This window comes from Meleagris gallopavo, chromosome 1 (genome assembly GCF_000146605.3).
Source record: "Meleagris gallopavo isolate NT-WF06-2002-E0010 breed Aviagen turkey brand Nicholas breeding stock chromosome 1, Turkey_5.1, whole genome shotgun sequence".
NCBI classification, from domain to species: Eukaryota; Metazoa; Chordata; class Aves; order Galliformes; family Phasianidae; genus Meleagris; species Meleagris gallopavo.
Window position 1 is genome coordinate 109,018,808 of NC_015011.2, and position 17,649 is coordinate 109,036,456.

The 17,649-nt window shown below is 38.8% G+C and overlaps 1 protein-coding gene across 1 annotated transcript; it reads left to right on the forward strand.

Annotated features, from left to right (window-relative positions):
• Positions 1 to 6: 6 nt before the first annotated feature.
• Positions 7 to 12,485, forward strand: LOC104914553. The gene is made up of 12 exons (XM_031557048.1): positions 7 to 573; positions 1,541 to 1,795; positions 2,741 to 2,853; positions 3,185 to 3,404; positions 3,568 to 3,726; positions 3,809 to 3,907; positions 4,706 to 4,954; positions 6,262 to 6,345; positions 6,953 to 7,065; positions 8,819 to 9,017; positions 10,188 to 10,394; positions 10,608 to 12,485. Exons 1-11 carry the CDS (start codon positions 477 to 479, stop codon positions 10,391 to 10,393), a joined length of 1,794 nt encoding a protein of 597 aa, XP_031412908.1. The 5' UTR covers positions 7 to 476; the 3' UTR covers position 10,394; positions 10,608 to 12,485.
• The last annotated feature ends 5,164 nt before the right edge of the window (positions 12,486 to 17,649 follow it).

Sequence of the window (17,649 nt, forward strand, 5' to 3'; positions counted from 1 at the left end):
CCTCTGGTCCAGCGTCCTCTGCTGGGATTCCGGGTGCTGGCACTGTGCAGCCCACAACAGCGCAGTCACAGGGGCAGGCCACGGCTCAGATCACGTCCACATCGCGGTTGACAGAGAGCCCGTCGTCTTCCCCAGCTCCGACGTCCGCTCTGAGCAGAGGCACCACTCATGCTAGCACCGGTGCAGTTCCGACTGCAACCCACCTGAGAGGCACGACGGCTGAGCTGCTCGACCAGACATCCAGTTTCCTCTTCACAACATCGTTGACGGCTGCGTCCGTGGCCACGACGGACGGCAGAGGAGCGCCGACGGAGCACAACCCCCCGGTGACGCTGTCTGGGACAGTGAGCTCACCAGGGCTGTCTGGCGCTAGCCAGGCCACCAGTGCCGCTTCCACAACACTGCAGCCTGACACCGGTTCCACTAGCATTGCCACAGCGAGTGGTAGTGTTGGCTTTGTTTCAGTGAGCCCCATCATGTCATCATCTTTGTTTACGGCATCTTTGGAATCTTCTTCTCTCTCAAATTTTATTCCGTCCACATCTCTCAAGGCATCTTCACCTGGATTTTGCTGTGAGTGATATTTGTCTCTTCTTGTTGTTTGATTAGTTTTTCTATTGGTTGTTTTTAGTGAGTAATTTGGCATTATTTTTTCTTTTTTTTTTTTTCGTTTCAGTTTATATCTTGTGGGATTCTTATTTTTTTTTGCTGATATTTCAATTAGAATTTTATTTTTTGGCTTGTCTTTTTGTTTTGTATTCTTTTAATTTTCCTTTTCTATTGGTTTTTTTGCTCTGGTTTTCCATCAGATCTTATATATTTCTTTCTTTTATTCCCTTTCTTATTTCTTCAAATTTTGTCTGGATGTGTCTCTTGACAGCCTGATCTATTTGTTTGTGACCCTGCACGTTATAGGGTGTTATAAACTAGATGATCATTATGTTTTTTTTTCAACCCAGTGTAATCTATTATTTATTTATTTATTATTTTGATTGTGAAATTATTGCTAATTTTTCCTTTTTTTTTTTAATTTGAATTTTCTCATTCTGAGAAATCTGCATAAATATTTTTGTGCTTTTCTTGTTTATATTTTTTTCTTTTTTTCTTTCTATTTTCCTATTTTTTTTAGTGTTTACCCGTTTTTACCCTCTGTAATTCATATACATTACTTTAATTTATGTTCTTTATTTTTTCATGTAAATATAAAGAATGAAATAATAGTGTTTTTTTCCTTCACAAATTTATAATCAAGAATGCTTGTGTTTTTATGATTTTCATCTTTTGAGGGAAGTAATAATCTTCCTTTTTAAAACAAAGGGTTTCATGCTACCCTTTTTTATTGTTGTATTGCTGTCATGGGATTCAATAGGAGATTGCCACATGCATGGTAAGGTAGAACTTGGAATTTCACGTTTACAAAAACATTGCAGAGATTTAATTTTTTTTTTCCTTAGGTAATGATTTTTGCATTAGTATTTTATTCTTTTCAACACACCTATAGCAACAACATGTCTTACAGGGACTTGTTTTTCTTTTTTAGCTCCGATTACTCTCTCCATACAGCTGGAGAATGTGACCAGTAGAACAATACAGTTCAGCTGGAAACCTCAAGGTGGCAGGAGAGACAGTCCTTATCGTGTACGTCTCTGGGATGGATCTAGAGAAATGGAGAATAGAAACTTAAATGAAACTAGTACTGCATTTGAAGGTCTGGTCTCTGATCATGAATACCAAATATCTGTGGATGTTTTAACTTGCTTTAAGAATGTCAGTACGTCGATGACCGTTCGGACAGGTATTTCCTTTGAAATCTTTCCATTTTTTCATTAGCACACTAACATACACATGGCCTGACAGTGAAGGCTGTTCCATTGGGCACTATCCTTGACGTGAATAAACTGAAATGTACAGGAAAACTGAGGCCAAAACTCCAGACTAAAAGCTAACCTTTATATTTTTCATGCAACTAAGGTCCAAAGCCTCCCCTTACCATTCTGCCAAATTCAAGATTTTGCTGAACTAGAACCAATGTTCAACATGCCCATCTCTAACAGCTCCACACTCTTCTGTTCCCAAGCCTGCCCCACTCTTCACATGCAACCTGTGCTCTCTTTTGAGTTCCCAGTTACATGGCAGACAGCAGATTTAAAGCCATAATCTTCCTGTAACCACACAGGCTACGCTAAGGAAATCCTGGAGTCCTGCAGCTCCAACTTTTCCCTTTGCAAATCCCAGCTTCTTCTTCAGCAAGCAGCTGCCCTATGCTTACAAACGATGGCAGTAAAATCTACCAGTGTAGTTATCTGAACTATTGAAATACCTGGAGTCTTCCTCTGTCTTCCCATTGCATAGAATGACTTGTAATTTTTGGAGTAACTGTGTCTGGTACATGCAGCAACATATTGGAAGGAGCAGTCAATGCAGTGGAGGTAAAGGGCAGGTCTCTTCGTGGTGTTCAAGTTGCTTTGATGTGAGGCACATAGCCCAGTGATATTCTTTCTCATGTAACACCTTGTCCTCTTCTCTTAATGACACATTCAAATAAAAGGTGAGGGATACACAGGTCAGTGAGTGGCACAAAGTACTTACGCATTATGCTATGGCCATTTGGGGTGCAGGGAGTTAACCTGTCTACATTCACCTCTGGTTTACTCTTGCCCTTGGAGGATTTTAGCTGAAGAGCTATTTTTAAACAGTAACTTTGCTTTTGCTGGTTATTCTGTGTTTTACATCTCCACAGCTGCTAAAGTCTTCAATGGAATGACTAGGATTACCAGTGAAGACTTCGTACCTGAACACCTGAACAAATCAAGTACAGAATTTAAGAAATTTGAAGCTAAGTTCACTGAGGAGGTATTTTGCTTAGGAATTCTAACCCAAGATTCATTTTCTCTTGCACTCTTTTTAATGTCAATAAGCATGAGGATACAGGTATGAATAATCTTTAGTGTGGTTATGAAAAAACATATGATGGTTATAAACAAAGCAATACTTACTGAGACCTTAACTCTCATTTATGTTGTGGTCCTCTGAAGCCATCATTTAAAAGTAATTCTACCTGGCTGATACATGTACTCCCCTTCTATAATAGATGCTTCAGAATGAATTAGAGCAGCTTATTGCTATAACAATTCTTGGTGTTAAAGGAGAAAAAAGATAATAACTTAAACTTTTTACTTTGCAGATTAAAAGACATCTGCCACCAATGATCCTGAAATTAATAGAGGAAGGAAAAATGCGTATTGTAATTAATAGCCTCAGGAATGGCAGTGTGATTGTATTCTTCAACATTGTGTTGGATGAAGGAGAAAATTTAACAAAGACAGAGGTTTCAGATGCTTTTACAGAGGCCCTTAACATGAGTACAGTACTGAAAGCTGATCTTAAAAAGACTGTTATAGAAGGTATGAATTCATCAATTTATAGTGTACCTTTCACTGATGGTAGAATTCAGTGAAATGGGATTTAAGTGGCACAAAGCAATTGCAAATAGTATTCTCTTCATTTTTTTTTTCAGTGCTCATTTAAAATATTCTTCTTTTTCCATTTTGTTTAATCACACTGCAGCAAGGAATAGTTGTCAGCCAGGATTAAATGACTGCACACAAAATGCTACCTGCACTGCTGAAGGAGCAACTTATTCCTGTCAATGCAATGAAGGATTCACAGATAACAGTCCCCAAGTTCCAGGGAGAGTTTGCCAACTAAAGCAGAATCCACCTTCACGTAAATGTTTTATTTCTTTAAACTGTTTTTTGTCTGTCAGCTTTAAAAATTTGCATACAGCCTCCAAATTTCTATATTACAGAACAGATAACTACAGTCTCTCCAGAAAGTGGTATGGGTAGATCTACAGGAACCACAACTAGTTCTGTTTTTGCTACCACGTTTACATCAGGATCTTGCAGTAAGTAAACATTTAATATTGAACACTAGAATAATTTTTTTTTTCTTCTGAGATTAGTTATTAAAATCAGTTACAGTAGTTTCGTTCATCAGTCATATTGGCTATGAAGTAAAATTTCAAGACACAGCTTCTTAAAGAATAGCCTGAGAGAACCATTGGAAGCTGATATAGAAATATCAGTCAAAGAAGTTTCTACATCTTGGTAAAGCCATCCTGGACACCCGTGGTGTTCATCGTGGACAAAAATGCCTATAAACCACTATGACAGACCATTTTTGTAATGTTATTATAAATCACAATTATTAAGTGGCTGCTTACTGCTCTGAACTTTGAGTGTCCTGCCAAATTTTTAGTAACCGATCCTCCTGATGATATCATATGTCAATATCAGTCAGATAGCAACCCAACTCAGTACACTCATCAATCAGAGCAGCTGCCTTGCCTGTGACGAGAGAGACTAGAAACAAGTGAAATTACACCCATTCATGTTTTTGAGTCACCAAATAATGTACATTTCTTGTATGAGGACTGCTCCAAAAGTAACACCTCCTATTTTACTATGCTGGCCCACAACATCAGAGGTGGATGTTGGTGATATGGCAGTGGAGGTTGAACTTTCCTGACAACATTCTGTTCCACTTCCATCTCACATCTGCCATGTGACAGATGGCAACAGAGGGGCAGTCTGACAAAATGACTGTTGGTTTATTTCACGCTATTTGGTTAAATATTAAATGTTTAGAATTGCATAAATGAACAGAATTCCTCTCAACTGCATGAATCATTTTTACTTTGCAGTGCCAGTGTTCATTAAAGTTGAGAATGTGACTGGGGAGGCAATACAACTTAGCTGGACCTCAGAGCATGGTAAGAGAGACAGTCTCTACACAGTCTTCCTCATGGATGGAATCCGAGAAATAAATAAAACAACTACAAATGAGACAACAGTAATATTTAAATATCTGCTTCCTGGTCACGTATACACAATATCTGTGGAAGTATTATCTTGTGCTGAGAATAGCAGGACTTCAGTGAGTGTCCGAACAGGTATTTCCTTGATCATACTGTCATTTATTTTTAATGGATATACTTTTAGAATGTCTTTTTGAAATGTGATTTGAATTTGATTTCAAATACTACTAATATTGTAAGTTTTCTTTATTTATCTGACTCATCTCCTTAGATGGGACTGCTTGGATTAAACAGGAGTTTGCAAAAGTAATTGCTTATTCTGTAAAATTTCTGATGAACCAGATAATTCTTTTTTCCCTTGAAAGTCATGATCGCTCTTAATTGCTTCAAAATAGAAGCTTGAAAGTGGACAACTAGGATTACAGACAATAATCCAGGCAAGGTTGTACCACTGTGGTTACAATATCATTAATATTCTCATCTCTGCTGGAAATGTATTGAGCAATGCATTAGATACACACGTTTTTTTCATAGCTGCATAACAGTTTTGATCAGCTTTGATCAAAGCTTTGGCAGTGGGCCACTTTCCAGTATCTGTAACCCCAGGTTAGAGAAGATTTTTCTGTTATTAATCCTCAAATGCCCAAACTTCAGTGAATATTTTCCAGCTTTCAGGAAATGCCATCCTACTGCTCTTACTTTGGTCTTAGCTTCATCCAATTCTTTTTGTACAGTACCTCAGTACTCCCATCTGCTAATGACACTTGCTAACTTTATGACATTAGAAAATTTTGTGAGAAAACTCCTATATTTTCCAGCAGGATTTATATGGAAATGCCAATCAAGTTCTCAATGGTTCTCAGGAAACACCACAAGTTATACCCCTTCAGTGCAAGGTTTCATCTTTTGAAGCTACTTGTTTCCATCTTCCCATTAGCCTATTCCTTTATACACATTTTTTTTCCCTCTAAAATATTATTTAGCACTTTATTGGAAAAGATTGGAAGAGATCTTAATAAAGTTGTCAAAGGATTAGGTTATGTTAGCACAATTTACTTTTGATAAAATTATATTACACTTTATCATGTTTTCTCAGTGCCCAAGAAAATTCTCATTATTTCTTTTAGTATCCTTTGAAATATCTAATTTTTCTTTATGCAATTCTTACTTTCTTCCATCATTTCTTGCCCGCTCTATATAACTCTCTTTGTTGCAACTGTCTTTTCCATTCTCTAGTGGATTGTATGACTACTTTCAAAACCCTTTTAGGACTATTATTCTAGTAGTTAAATGTGGAGTTCCCTTTTATGCACTTCCCCTACATACCTATCACCTGCCTCTTTTTTGATACACTGAGTTGTCATTATCCGCAGTTCTACATTCTCAGCAGTAATCACCCGTGCATAAAGGCGATTCTCTAGATTTTGTTATTTATTTTGCAGATACTCTTTCCTGTTTCAACAGAACTGATTTTTGCCTATCACAGAATCATGGTTGTCCAGGCTTAAAATATATTATATGCTCAAGTAAGTTTTATATAATTTTATTCTTTATTTGTTCATGACTGTAGAGTATCATTTCACAATATAGTATCTTTCATGAGTATTTTGTCATCTGCTTTCTTATGCCAATTCACATAGCATCTGAAGTTCACATTTCTTTGGTAAGGAAGCAGACTTAATGCCAGCCTGAATCTCTTGTTTTCAGACAGGACTTTTATGTGTAAAGTGTACTTCTTTTAGCTTAGGGCTTATCCACCTACTCATGAGGATTGAAGCACACTCAGTGTTTTGCAGACACTAATATGCTGATCTTACTTCTGCTGAGATCAATGAGAAAATGACTGTTGAATGAGGGACTGGGATATGCCCTGAATAATATAGGAATGATTAACCATCACACCACCCACGGAAGCATTGTGATGGCAGGCAAATTTGAAGAGGAAGAGGAGACAACTCTGAAGGTTCAGAAGCCAGTAAACACTTGTGTGATAGACTTCTTTCTAGTTGATTAGTTCTTGTTTCTATCAATCAGTATTACATACTGATAACATGAGAAAACAAAGTCCATAAAGCAACTGTAAAGTGGTGACCCAGGATTCACTTACTGTTTTCTTTTTCTTTTTTTTTTCAGGCTACCAATCCTTTGCCTGCAAAGCTTTGTTAAAAAACCAGACATTTAACAATTCCCTTTATGACATTGATAGTGGACGCTACAAAGCAATGTCTGAAAGTATCAAAACAGAAGTAAGTTGCTGTAATCTTGTTTGTCACCACAAGTAAGCTGAGAAAAATTTTGAAATTAGCAATGCTGGTCACTTATATTCTTTGTTAAATCAAGATTTGTGATAGGAGAAAAAGATAATCCCTCCTCGATAAACTAGCATATGAATCACTTGCTCAGCAACAACTGTATTGGCCAAAGGAGACAAATCATGGCATCTGGCGAGGAGAGGTACATTGCTTACCTAGTCTTCAAATGTGCAGTATTTAGTGAAAGATGATATAAAATTCTTTTTTACAACACAAGGAACTTTCTATTTCCTTAATTTTCCTCCACTATACTAAACGTGCCTGTAGAGAAGGGGAAAAAAAAGTAGTTCAACACTAGGAAATATGGGACCTTTACCACTGGCAATGTTAGCCCAGATCATTGTGAATTTTCTTCAGAGTAGTGGCTGGTGGATTGGAGGAGGGAATGAGGAGACCGTATCAAGGAGAAACTGAAGAGAGAAAGTAAAAGTTTAGAGATGGTGATGACTCTAGTAAAGCTGACATTCAGAAGCAGCAGACTTAGTCATCTTTAAGGGAATGTTAAAAAAAAGGACTAGCCAATTTACACACCATCTGGGAATCCTGATATATGTGAATCCACTGGAAAGGTACCACAGTTCTAAGATTGGAATAGACTGCTTTTGTGTAACTAACAGAGAAAAATATTTTTAGTGTGATTTTTACTTTTTACTTAAGAATCCCTATGGATTTCATAAGCAGTAATTACTTTGGTCTCACAACACCAACTTAGAAGCGATTCTCTTATTAATTTTAGTGTCTCCAATTCATGGGTAGAGAATTGACTTCAGTCAATTTAACAGGCTTCTGCTAACCTGACCGAATGACAGAAAAATCTCTTTGTTGCCTTTTAATAAACTTTCACTTATCCTGGCATATTGCACTTTTCTTATTATTTCTACACTTTTCTTTAAAATTTGACAAAACCAAAGAAATTGTACTATCATGACTGAACATGTTGTTAGTTTCAATATTGCCTGTTTTTTTTTTTTAATACAATTTGAATATTGAACTATTTATTTTAAATTCCATGATGATCCCACACTGTAATTATAGTTCTGATTTTTTTTAACACTTTCATTTGCACAGTCTAGGTTTCCTTTCTAAAACTTTTCTCACAGTGGGCAAAAGAAAAACATAATCTTAATGTAGTTTGTAGTGATGTGTAGTCTGTGATGGGGATTATTCCAAGGAGAAGAATAGAGGTAGACTACTCTAGTTGGGTAGTAATTTAGAATACGGCAAAATTTCTAGCAGCAAGTTCTGTCCTGGTACCATGTGCATGACAATCATGCTCAAAGTTGAGCTGTTTAGAAAAAAATACAACAAGGGCAACTAATAATAATTTTAGAAACCTTACGCATAGTTTTAAGTACCTTTTTTTTTTTTTTTTGCAGTTGGGTTTGTAGCATATGGGGAAGAACAACTAATTCCAATGAAATACTGATTAACTAAACAGATTACTGCTTTGAAAGTCAAAGTCTGATTTCATATTTTCAATGCAGACTGCATTCTGCTCCAGAATTATCCTTCCATAAGTATTTTACTGGTCTTGACAAAAAATGACTGTCATTATTCTGTTTGTTATTCCAAAGAGACAACACTGAAAGGAGGAGAAATTCGGAAAGTAAATATCCTGATGCAATAATTCCTGCTCTATCTCAGTTGACTGACACAATGAGACAAACATAAATTTCTGTTTCTACAGATTGTTTCAGAAATGCGCATCAAATTGAAAGATGATCATTTTGATATTATGGTGCTTGGATTCAGACCCGGGAGTGTGATTGTTGATTTTATTTCTGTACTGCAAAAACAAGAGCCTGTTGATGTGGATACTGTGCAGGAATACCTAAGCCAAATATTAAAGAGCGTGTTTGGTGATCAAACTGAAGTAACAGTGCAATGTAAGTGATGCTAAAAACATCTTTTCTGTAATGGTGTGGGGATCAGGGGATCAAATCTTCTTCTATGTAAAAAAGCAGATAAATTAACTTCTTTTTAAGAGATTTGCATATCTATTTAAAGAGAAAGCATATTCCAACTATCGTGTAGATTACAGATCTACTTAAAATAGCTTAGCCATTTCCATAAGAATGGATTATCTTTACACAGAAGAAGGGTTAGGTAGTGTGTAGCCATTTTTACATGCTCCACACAGATTCTGAAAGAGATGTGCCATTTGTGAAGAAGGGAATGAGAATCTGTATTTCTTCTGTAGTGGCACCTATAACACTCTTCCCTTGGTACAGATGTGCTGGAAGGCTTCTTGTCTAATGGACAACTCTCAAAAACCTTTGACACCTGCTTTCCTGGTTAGATTTAGTCTGTGGATTTAGTAACACAAAATGTTGCAGAGCTGCTGAGAGGCAGAGAGGGAAAGCAGAAATTGTGCAAAGGAATATTCATATAAAATATGGTATCTGTCGTGTTCACTCTATTGGTAAAGCACTTTTTGCATTGAGCTGCTCTGAGCTGAGGGGGTTTCATGCAATACAGATGCTCTCTCAGACTTAGTTAATGTTTTTTATAAAAGGCTGGCTAGCACTATCCTTTAGTCTGTGCCCTTTCACCAAGTGCATCTTTACTACAGAGATGAGATATGTTTACACGTTACAACCCTCTCACTGCCTTCATCTGGAGCAATCCATGGACTAGCAGTCTAGGTCTCAAATAATTCTATAAATTTGCTTGTGCAAGCATAAGGACTGAGGGTTAAATGATGTACATTTTACATTTTACACCAGTTTTTCACACCTTGGAGTAACCTTTTCTGAGGTGCAAACTGGAGTTATCGTCTCCCAGAACTGTCCAAACATTTTCCACCAAACAAAATCTCAAATCTGTTGATGACAGGTGCCACCAAGAGATTTCAAGAACCTTCAGAAGGAGATGGGTCCATAAAATTTCCCACTTAAAAAAGCTCTACTTCAAACAAAAACATTTTTACATTATTCAGAGGTTTCAGAGCGGTCCAGAAATAAAATGCAGTTGTCACTTTGGGCTCCAAGCTTTCCTCCTCCTCCTTTTTTTAATAATTTTTAACTAATATCTCTAAAATGTGTTTTAAATTCCAGCTCTATCTACTGGACAACTTCTTCCATCAACTGAAAGAAGTTCTTCCTGGAAAGTGGCAGTGATTGTCCTTGGAGTTTTATTTGGAGTTGCATTAGTGCTATTTTTTCTGCTAGCATTGATTTATATTTGGAAGAAGAAAAGATCAGGTAAATACCTGGTTGAACCTACAGGACTCCTGGGAAATTTTGTCTACAAGCACTTGTAACGTAAGCCATCATTCTGACTTACATATTTTGGGTACAGGGAAAAATTAATATATTTGTTCTAAAATCCTTTTGTCTTTGTTAATCATTTATGTTAAACTATGATAACCCAACCTTCTCCTTCCCAGTGTCTTTTGCTGAGCTCATGAATTATTTTCTAATGAATTATCCTTTCAACATTACTCTTGGATGAGGAACTTTGGATTTTCCTTATAGGAACCGGGGAAGACTAAGGTACTGAGAAACTCCTGTTCATACTACTCACTATAAGCATTGTGATGACTCCTAGCCATTGGATTGACGATAAAGAGACAAAAATAGAACTGTTCGATACTCTTTTATGTTTAGATGACACAGCAAACTGACTGATCTTCGTACCTATAGCAGGACACTTGACCACAAATCTGAGCCCAGGTGATTCATCTAAAGTGAGATTTTTATCACCGTATGAAGATGCCTTTTTCTCTCCAGTGACTGTAAAATGGGCCCAGCGCAGTTCATGTTTTAACATATACAGCTTGATTTAGAGCCTGGAGGAAAGTGAGATAAATTTGTGCAGTATGGACTTGCCACAGATGTCTCTGGTGGAACAGGAAAATTATCTGAAGGCTTCTGAATTCAAGACTTGATTCCTTAACTCTTGGGCTATGAAGAAAAATATGCCTTCATGTGACAAATGGATAGCATGCTAGATAGAAATGTCATTTAATAGGAAATCAGTAATTGAATAGCTTGATTTTACTAGATGATGGGAGAAGGGATAAAAACTTCATCTGGACTGAAGTAATTTGTCATTTTAATTTATGCCTGTCAAAGAAAGCTGGGCAAGAGTGTGTCATATAATGCTGTTTTGCCTTGCTCCTGATAATCCCAAAGCAGAGTCTGCTGAAAACAGCCCAGTGGATCCCGTGGCTCTGCACAATACCCTGTGTTCCAGGGAAATGGAAAGAAACAGCCTTTATTTATTTTCACCACTCTTAGCTGCAGTCCCAATGAGGTTACTGTCTGCTTCTCCTGTGGTGTATTTTTTTCTTTGGAAAGTGCTGAACAAATAATAAAAGGCAGTATATTTCTGTACATATTTTCAGTAGGAGTTACTTATTTAATCTCAAAGCAGTTCTCCCTGTGTCTGTGTATTTTGTCTGTATGCCAATGCTCAGCACTGAAATACTGAAAGCACTGAATACCTTGTGATGTTCTGAGACCCTGGCTCCAGCCCTCTGAGCAGTTCATGTCCTTTGTCTTTGCTGATTGCATTATGGTTAGTTAGTAAGGGTTAGAGTAGGGAAGTGTCCAGAATCGTAGCATGTTACAGGACATCAGCGCTGAAAAGAGCCTCTGTGTGCAGTCAGGTTTTATATATCCTTTCCTACAGCTCCTGGATGAATCTTGCCAAGGACCTGGGTAAGCAGAAAGGTTGAGCTGTCTAGGTGCTGGCCTCAACACGTATAGGCTGCTTTAGTTCAGGTGTAATATCGTCCCAGTGGAAATCACAGCCAGCAATGGTCTCTGCCCTGGGCTTAGAGGCAGCGTTGGTGTGAGGCCAATGGCCTGTGCTGGTTGCATGAGCACCTCGGTGTGATTAATATTTATTAAAAATTATTTCTTGTATGTTTTAAATACAGCTGATTTTTGCTGTTATTTTTCCTTGAGTGGGAAAATAACATTTAACAATGCATTCTGTCAGTAAATATAAGTTCTCTGGTGAGCAGTGCTGAAAATACCAATGAGCTCTTTTGCTTATTTTAATACTTTTTCATTCTTTTTGAGAGGTCTACTTTGAACAGCAATATCTTATTGTTAATAAAGCTTTCTGATGTCCTTGCAAACAATGTTGAACTAAAGACCATGTACAGCAGGGTTGTACTATGGAATTCTGGGAATAGTCCTTGTAAAATGCCTTTGTTTCTGAAGAAATATGGTATTTTAAGTGTCTTTTTTCCCCAAAATTTTACAAATAAAATTTCTATTTTTACAGTTTTGTATTCTGAAGGCATCTGTTGTTTCTGCTGTGTAAAGTGGAGTCTCTTCAAGGTGCACAAGGGGAAGATGGCCCCCTCCATCAACAATAAGCTACCTTGGTCCAGTATATGATTTAAGAGCAGCGCAATTTGTTTGAACTAGATTAAACATGAAAAGTTAGATCTACTGCATCTAGCATTTTTTTCATATTCCAAAAATACCCTATACTACCATGCTGTGGCATCTAGACACTGAGAAATCCCTTCCTCAGGGTATTTCTTCCTCATTTTCAAGTGGCAGTCAGACTGGCTTGTGTACATTTTCTGCTCTGAAATGTGGGGCCAGAATGTGGGACAGAGATGGCTGAGGATAAGATATCCAAAGTTACCTAGATAGCTGGCTTTTGTTTATATCTTCTGGGTGAGACTCTTGTCTAACCTGATTTAAGATCTATCACACAGGAGGAGAGAAGAATGCTTTCAAACAGAGAAACTCTGCAGAAGGTTCTGGGCCATCTCATCTGTGGTACTAACAGCATTTCCAGTCAAAGGATGTTCTCTATAAAACAGTAAAAAATAGAGGTATGATATTGAAGTTCCTAAATATGGAAGGTAATAAACTAAGCAATAAATGAGACTTCTGTAGGACAGCATGACTCATGTGTTAGTCTGAAAGTAGAACACTGACCCAACACACACCAACCATATCTTAATGTTTCACACCTTTTTTGTGTCTGTGTGTGGAAATATAGGAAGTGTAGATAATGCATATTTTACTCAAGTGAACCTCTGCAAGGTATATCCTCTGAAGTTTTTAGAGCGGTATTCAAACACGAGTATCACAGAAGGTTTACCACAAATGTTGAGATTTTACATTATTTTCCAACAATTACAAGGTCTGAACGTTTCTTTTTCTGACAGCATTTGCCTTCTGGCCTCTAAAAAGGCTCATGACTTGATATTATTCTCATGAGTGCCAGCAGAATAAGAATCGAGAAATATTTCAGCCTGCTGTTTAAGATTTGCTATATTGGCTTAGAAGACAAGGCCCACCTAACCCAGCATTCCAACTCCAACAGCTCGAAGATAAAAGACAAGCTACCAATTTTGTGAGCCTCATTCTATGTTGGGTGATATTAGCTTCCACTGTTCAAATTTTAGCTACCTTCTAAGTGCTAGTCACCTAATCTGCTATTTCCATTTCGTATGTTGTGATCAAAGCCAAGGCTTTAGGATTATGTCTAATCCTTATGACTGATGTTGTAATAAGAACTTGAAGAACTTGCTCACATTTCTTTTAAAATGTTAAAATGTGAAAATAATCTAGCAAAAGAAATATTCCAGTTGATAATCCAGATTCCCATTGCCTGGGTCCAGGCCTAGGACCCTCAGCAAAAGAAGGATGCAAAGCTATTGGAGTGGGTTCAGAGGAAGGCCATCAAGATGATCAGAGGGCTGGAGCACTCTTCCATGAAAATAGACTCAGGGAGCTGGGCTTGTTTAGCTTGGAGAAGAGAAGGATCCAGATACAAGCCTTCAAGATCTTGAAAGGAGCTTATAAGTAGGAGGATGTGATAGTGATATGAAAAAGGGAAATGGCTGTAAACTAAATAGGGGAGATTTAGATTAAATGCCAGGGGGAAATTCCTTCCCCAGAGGGCGTTGAGGCGCTGGCACAGCTGCCCAGAGAAGCTGTGGTGCTCCATCCCTGGAGGTGCTCAAGGCCAGGTTGGATGGGACCCTGGGCAGCCCGAGCTGATGGGGGACAGTCCTGCTCACAGCAGGAGTTGGGGTGGGTGGGCTGTGAGGTCCTTTCCAACCCAAACCATTCTGTGATTCTTACTCTGTAAGAATTTAGTAGTCCCAGATCATCACATTCTGGAGACCCAAACTCATGATGTATCTGCTCAGCTACCACTGACCGGATCAAACTGGTGCATCTGCTTGCTGGAAAAATGATTTCTACTTCATAAACAGAGTCAAACAGTGCTGCTGCTAAACAGAGGTTGTGCTTAAACATTTTTACTGTCTAAACATGTCTGTTTGTTGATTATTTCCAAGTGTTAATTGGTTCTTGAAGGACTCAGCTTTCAAATATTTAAGAAATAATAGGCTGTACTCAGCTTGTGGTTAGAAAGCTTTCAGTGAGAGGCTGGAATGTGGCCAGTTCACATCTAGTCAGCAGTCTCATGCCCCCAGCTAAAAGTTTGCCTTGAGCTGCTAAAGCTGTTGTTTGCTCTCTCCCATCTCTTTTCAGTCATTCTTGCTGTCTGTGGAGACATGAAATTATGCTAGAACATAAAGCAATAATAGATGCTTGAGCCCAGAGAAATGAAAGCTTTCACTGCTTGCTTGAAAATGTCCTTTTCTAAGCTCCTCAAAATCCTGCACTAGCATCAACATGAGTGCAGGTTAGATGGGACTCTAGAGTAGAGTCAGGATGCCTTTAGGAAGACTTGGTTCTTTCATGGGATCAGCATGTTGCCTTTGTGACCACTGAGGTCACTTAAGCAAAGTCCACTCCAGTTTTCTGTGGTTCACTTCTAGTTGTTCTAGTGAATGAGTGCAGGCATGTGATCCCGTGGCACATGTGCACAGTCAAGCAAACAATTAAAAAAAAAAGAATCTCTGGGGTTAATTTAAAAAAGAGAGGAAGAACCAACTTCAAAGCTACTTTAGTGGCAATTCTTCTAGCTTCATAAAGAAGGTTTTTGGTTGGTTCACTGGTTGCTTTTTGTTTGTTTGAGACTGGATGCACGTAACGCTATCTCTGAGCTTCTAAATATCTTATTAATACATTGATTAGACACGAACAGAGAACTATTCATGAAAATACCAAATCAAGGTGCTGCACTGTGCAGCAGTACCCAGCAGATGGTGCTCCCTGTACCCATACCAGCTGCTCCACGAACCATTTGCACTAAAAACTTCAAAAATTCTTAAATTATTGGTTCAGTCTCAGCAGCAGGGCAGCCTGGAAGCTGACACCCCTTTTAATGGCCTTTGTAATGCACTTTAGTCCTGTCTCAAAGCCACCCAAAGTGTTTTCTTTTCCAGCACGTGTTACTCATAGCAGGATTACAGTCACAGAAGCAAGGGATGAAAGTGTCTGTGCGAATCTCAGTGTGATCCTGCCTGTCTCCTTGAGTGCCCAAATACCAGTATAAAGCACGGCCCATGAAACCCACGAAATCGTTTAAATAAAAAGGTTTTGATTTGTTTCCTCCATTCACCCCTCTTTTCTTTTGTATGCTCTGCATTGGTTCAGAGTGGCACATTGGCAGCAGGTGAAGGAATTGCTTACAGCTTGAGTCAGGGAACTGATGCATTTGTTGGACTTAGACACTGCTGTTGCTGTGTTGTCACTGTGGTATGGTATTGACATAAGCTCCTAAACTTTAATTCGTCTCACTGCACCACCACGCATCCTGTTCTGCTGATTAAAAGGTTAATTGTACATCAAGTATGTTCAAAATGTTAATTTGTTTTCTATTTTTACATTCAGAAGCCGCATACAGTAGTATGGATTCTTAGTCTTTATTGATACTTCTTATGGAGATTTTTACTGAGTCAGCATCTAAAGTAAATCACTATAAAAAAGATATAATTTTATGAGCATGGCCAAATTATCTGAGTAAAAAATACCCTATAAATAAAAAATGTAATTAAATATTAGCTCTCAGCTAATTAAAAAGTCTGATATTCCAAGTGTCATTTTCCTTAGCTATTACTAAGGTCATTTCAGTTGTCTAATCATTTCTCTAGTCTGGGGAAATGGATGGCTGCAGAGTGTTAGCTATCAGAGGATTCACTTGGCACTGAGCATTGCATAGAAGAACCTGAATCATAGAATCACAGAATATCTCGAGTTAGAAGGGACCCATTAGGACATACAGTCCAACTGCTGGGTCCACATAGGACCATTCAAAAATCAGACGTTATGGCTGAGAGCATTAGCATTTTTCAAACACTAATTTAAGACTGACAGGCTTGGTGCTATGACTACTGCCCTGGGGAGGCTGTTGCTTTGGTTTTCAAATCCTAATTAGTGTACAAGGAAAATATCCTTTTCCTTCTCTTCTGCTGCATGGTGTCTAAATCTGCGGGGTACAGCTCCTGCCACCTGGTAAGGCTGTCCCCGAGGATAGAGCTCTCCCTGTGAGACCACAGCTCTGTCTATTCCCGAAGATGCAGCTGTATTTGCTGCTCAATACTGTGACAGGTATTTGTAGTTAGGAGAGGAAAATGAGCATCCCTGAAACAGGATCCATCTGCCTTTGTTTTACATGTCTATTTTAGATGAGGTGAAGCCAACAAGAAATACTTCCATTTGTTGGGAAGAATTGTTGATCAGCCTGCAGGTAGGAAGGCTCTGCAGAGGGATCTGGATAGGCTGGGGCCAATTGTATGAGCTTCAGCATGTCCAAATGCCAGGTCTTGCACTTCGGTCACAACAATCCATTGCAACACTACAGGCTTGGGGCAGAATAGCTGGAAAGCTGCACAGAGGGAAAGGATTTTGGGGTGTTGGTCAATGCTTGGCTGGACACGAGCCACCAGTGTGCACAGGTGGCCAAGAAGAGCAACAGCATCCTGGCTTGTATCAGAAATAGCATAGCTAGCAAGAACAATCATCCCCCCGTACTTAGATCTGGTGAGACCACACCTCGAGTGTTGTGTTCACTTTTGGGCCCCTCACTACAAGAAACACATTTAGGCCCTGGAGTATGTTTAAAGAAGGACAATAAAGCTGTTAAGGTTCTGGAGCACAAGTCTGATGGGGAGCGGCTGAGGGAACTTTGCTTGCTCAGTCTGGAGAAAAGGAGGCTCAGGGGAGACCTTATTGCTCTCTACAACCACTTGAAAGAAAATTTGGCAAGATGGGGGCTGGCCTCTTCTCCCCAGTAACAGCAATAGGATGAAACATAATGGACTCAAGTTACACCAGGGGAGATTCAAGTTCAGTATTAGGAAAAACATCTCAGAAAGAGTGGTGAGGCAGTGGCACAGACTGTCCAGGGAGGTGCTGGAGTCACCGTCCCTGGAAGTATTCAAGATCTGTGAAGATGAGGCACTGAGTGACATGGTTAGTGGACATGGTGGAGATGGGCTAACGGTAGGACTAGATGGCCTTAGTGGCCTTTTCCAACCTTAATGGTTGTATGATTACATGATTCTTAAGGGAACTTGGATCAACATGGTATCATGGATGTCTACGTTATGAGACAGCTGCAGGTCTTAGAAGAAAACCCCTCCCCAGCTTTCATGCCTTGGAAGAAGGTGCCATCCTTGTCCAA

Bases quoted from the DNA above. Each gene is read 5' to 3' on its own strand.
- LOC104914553 (XM_031557048.1), top strand. From the start codon at position 477: ATGTCATCATCTTTGTTTACGGCATCTTTGGAATCTTCTTCTCTCTCA. The intron at 3,405-3,567 runs GTATGAATTCAT...ATCACACTGCAG, and splicing joins TAAAAAGACTGTTATAGAAG to CAAGGAATAGTTGTCAGCCA. The intron at 9,018-10,187 runs GTAAGTGATGCT...TTTAAATTCCAG, and splicing joins AACTGAAGTAACAGTGCAAT to CTCTATCTACTGGACAACTT.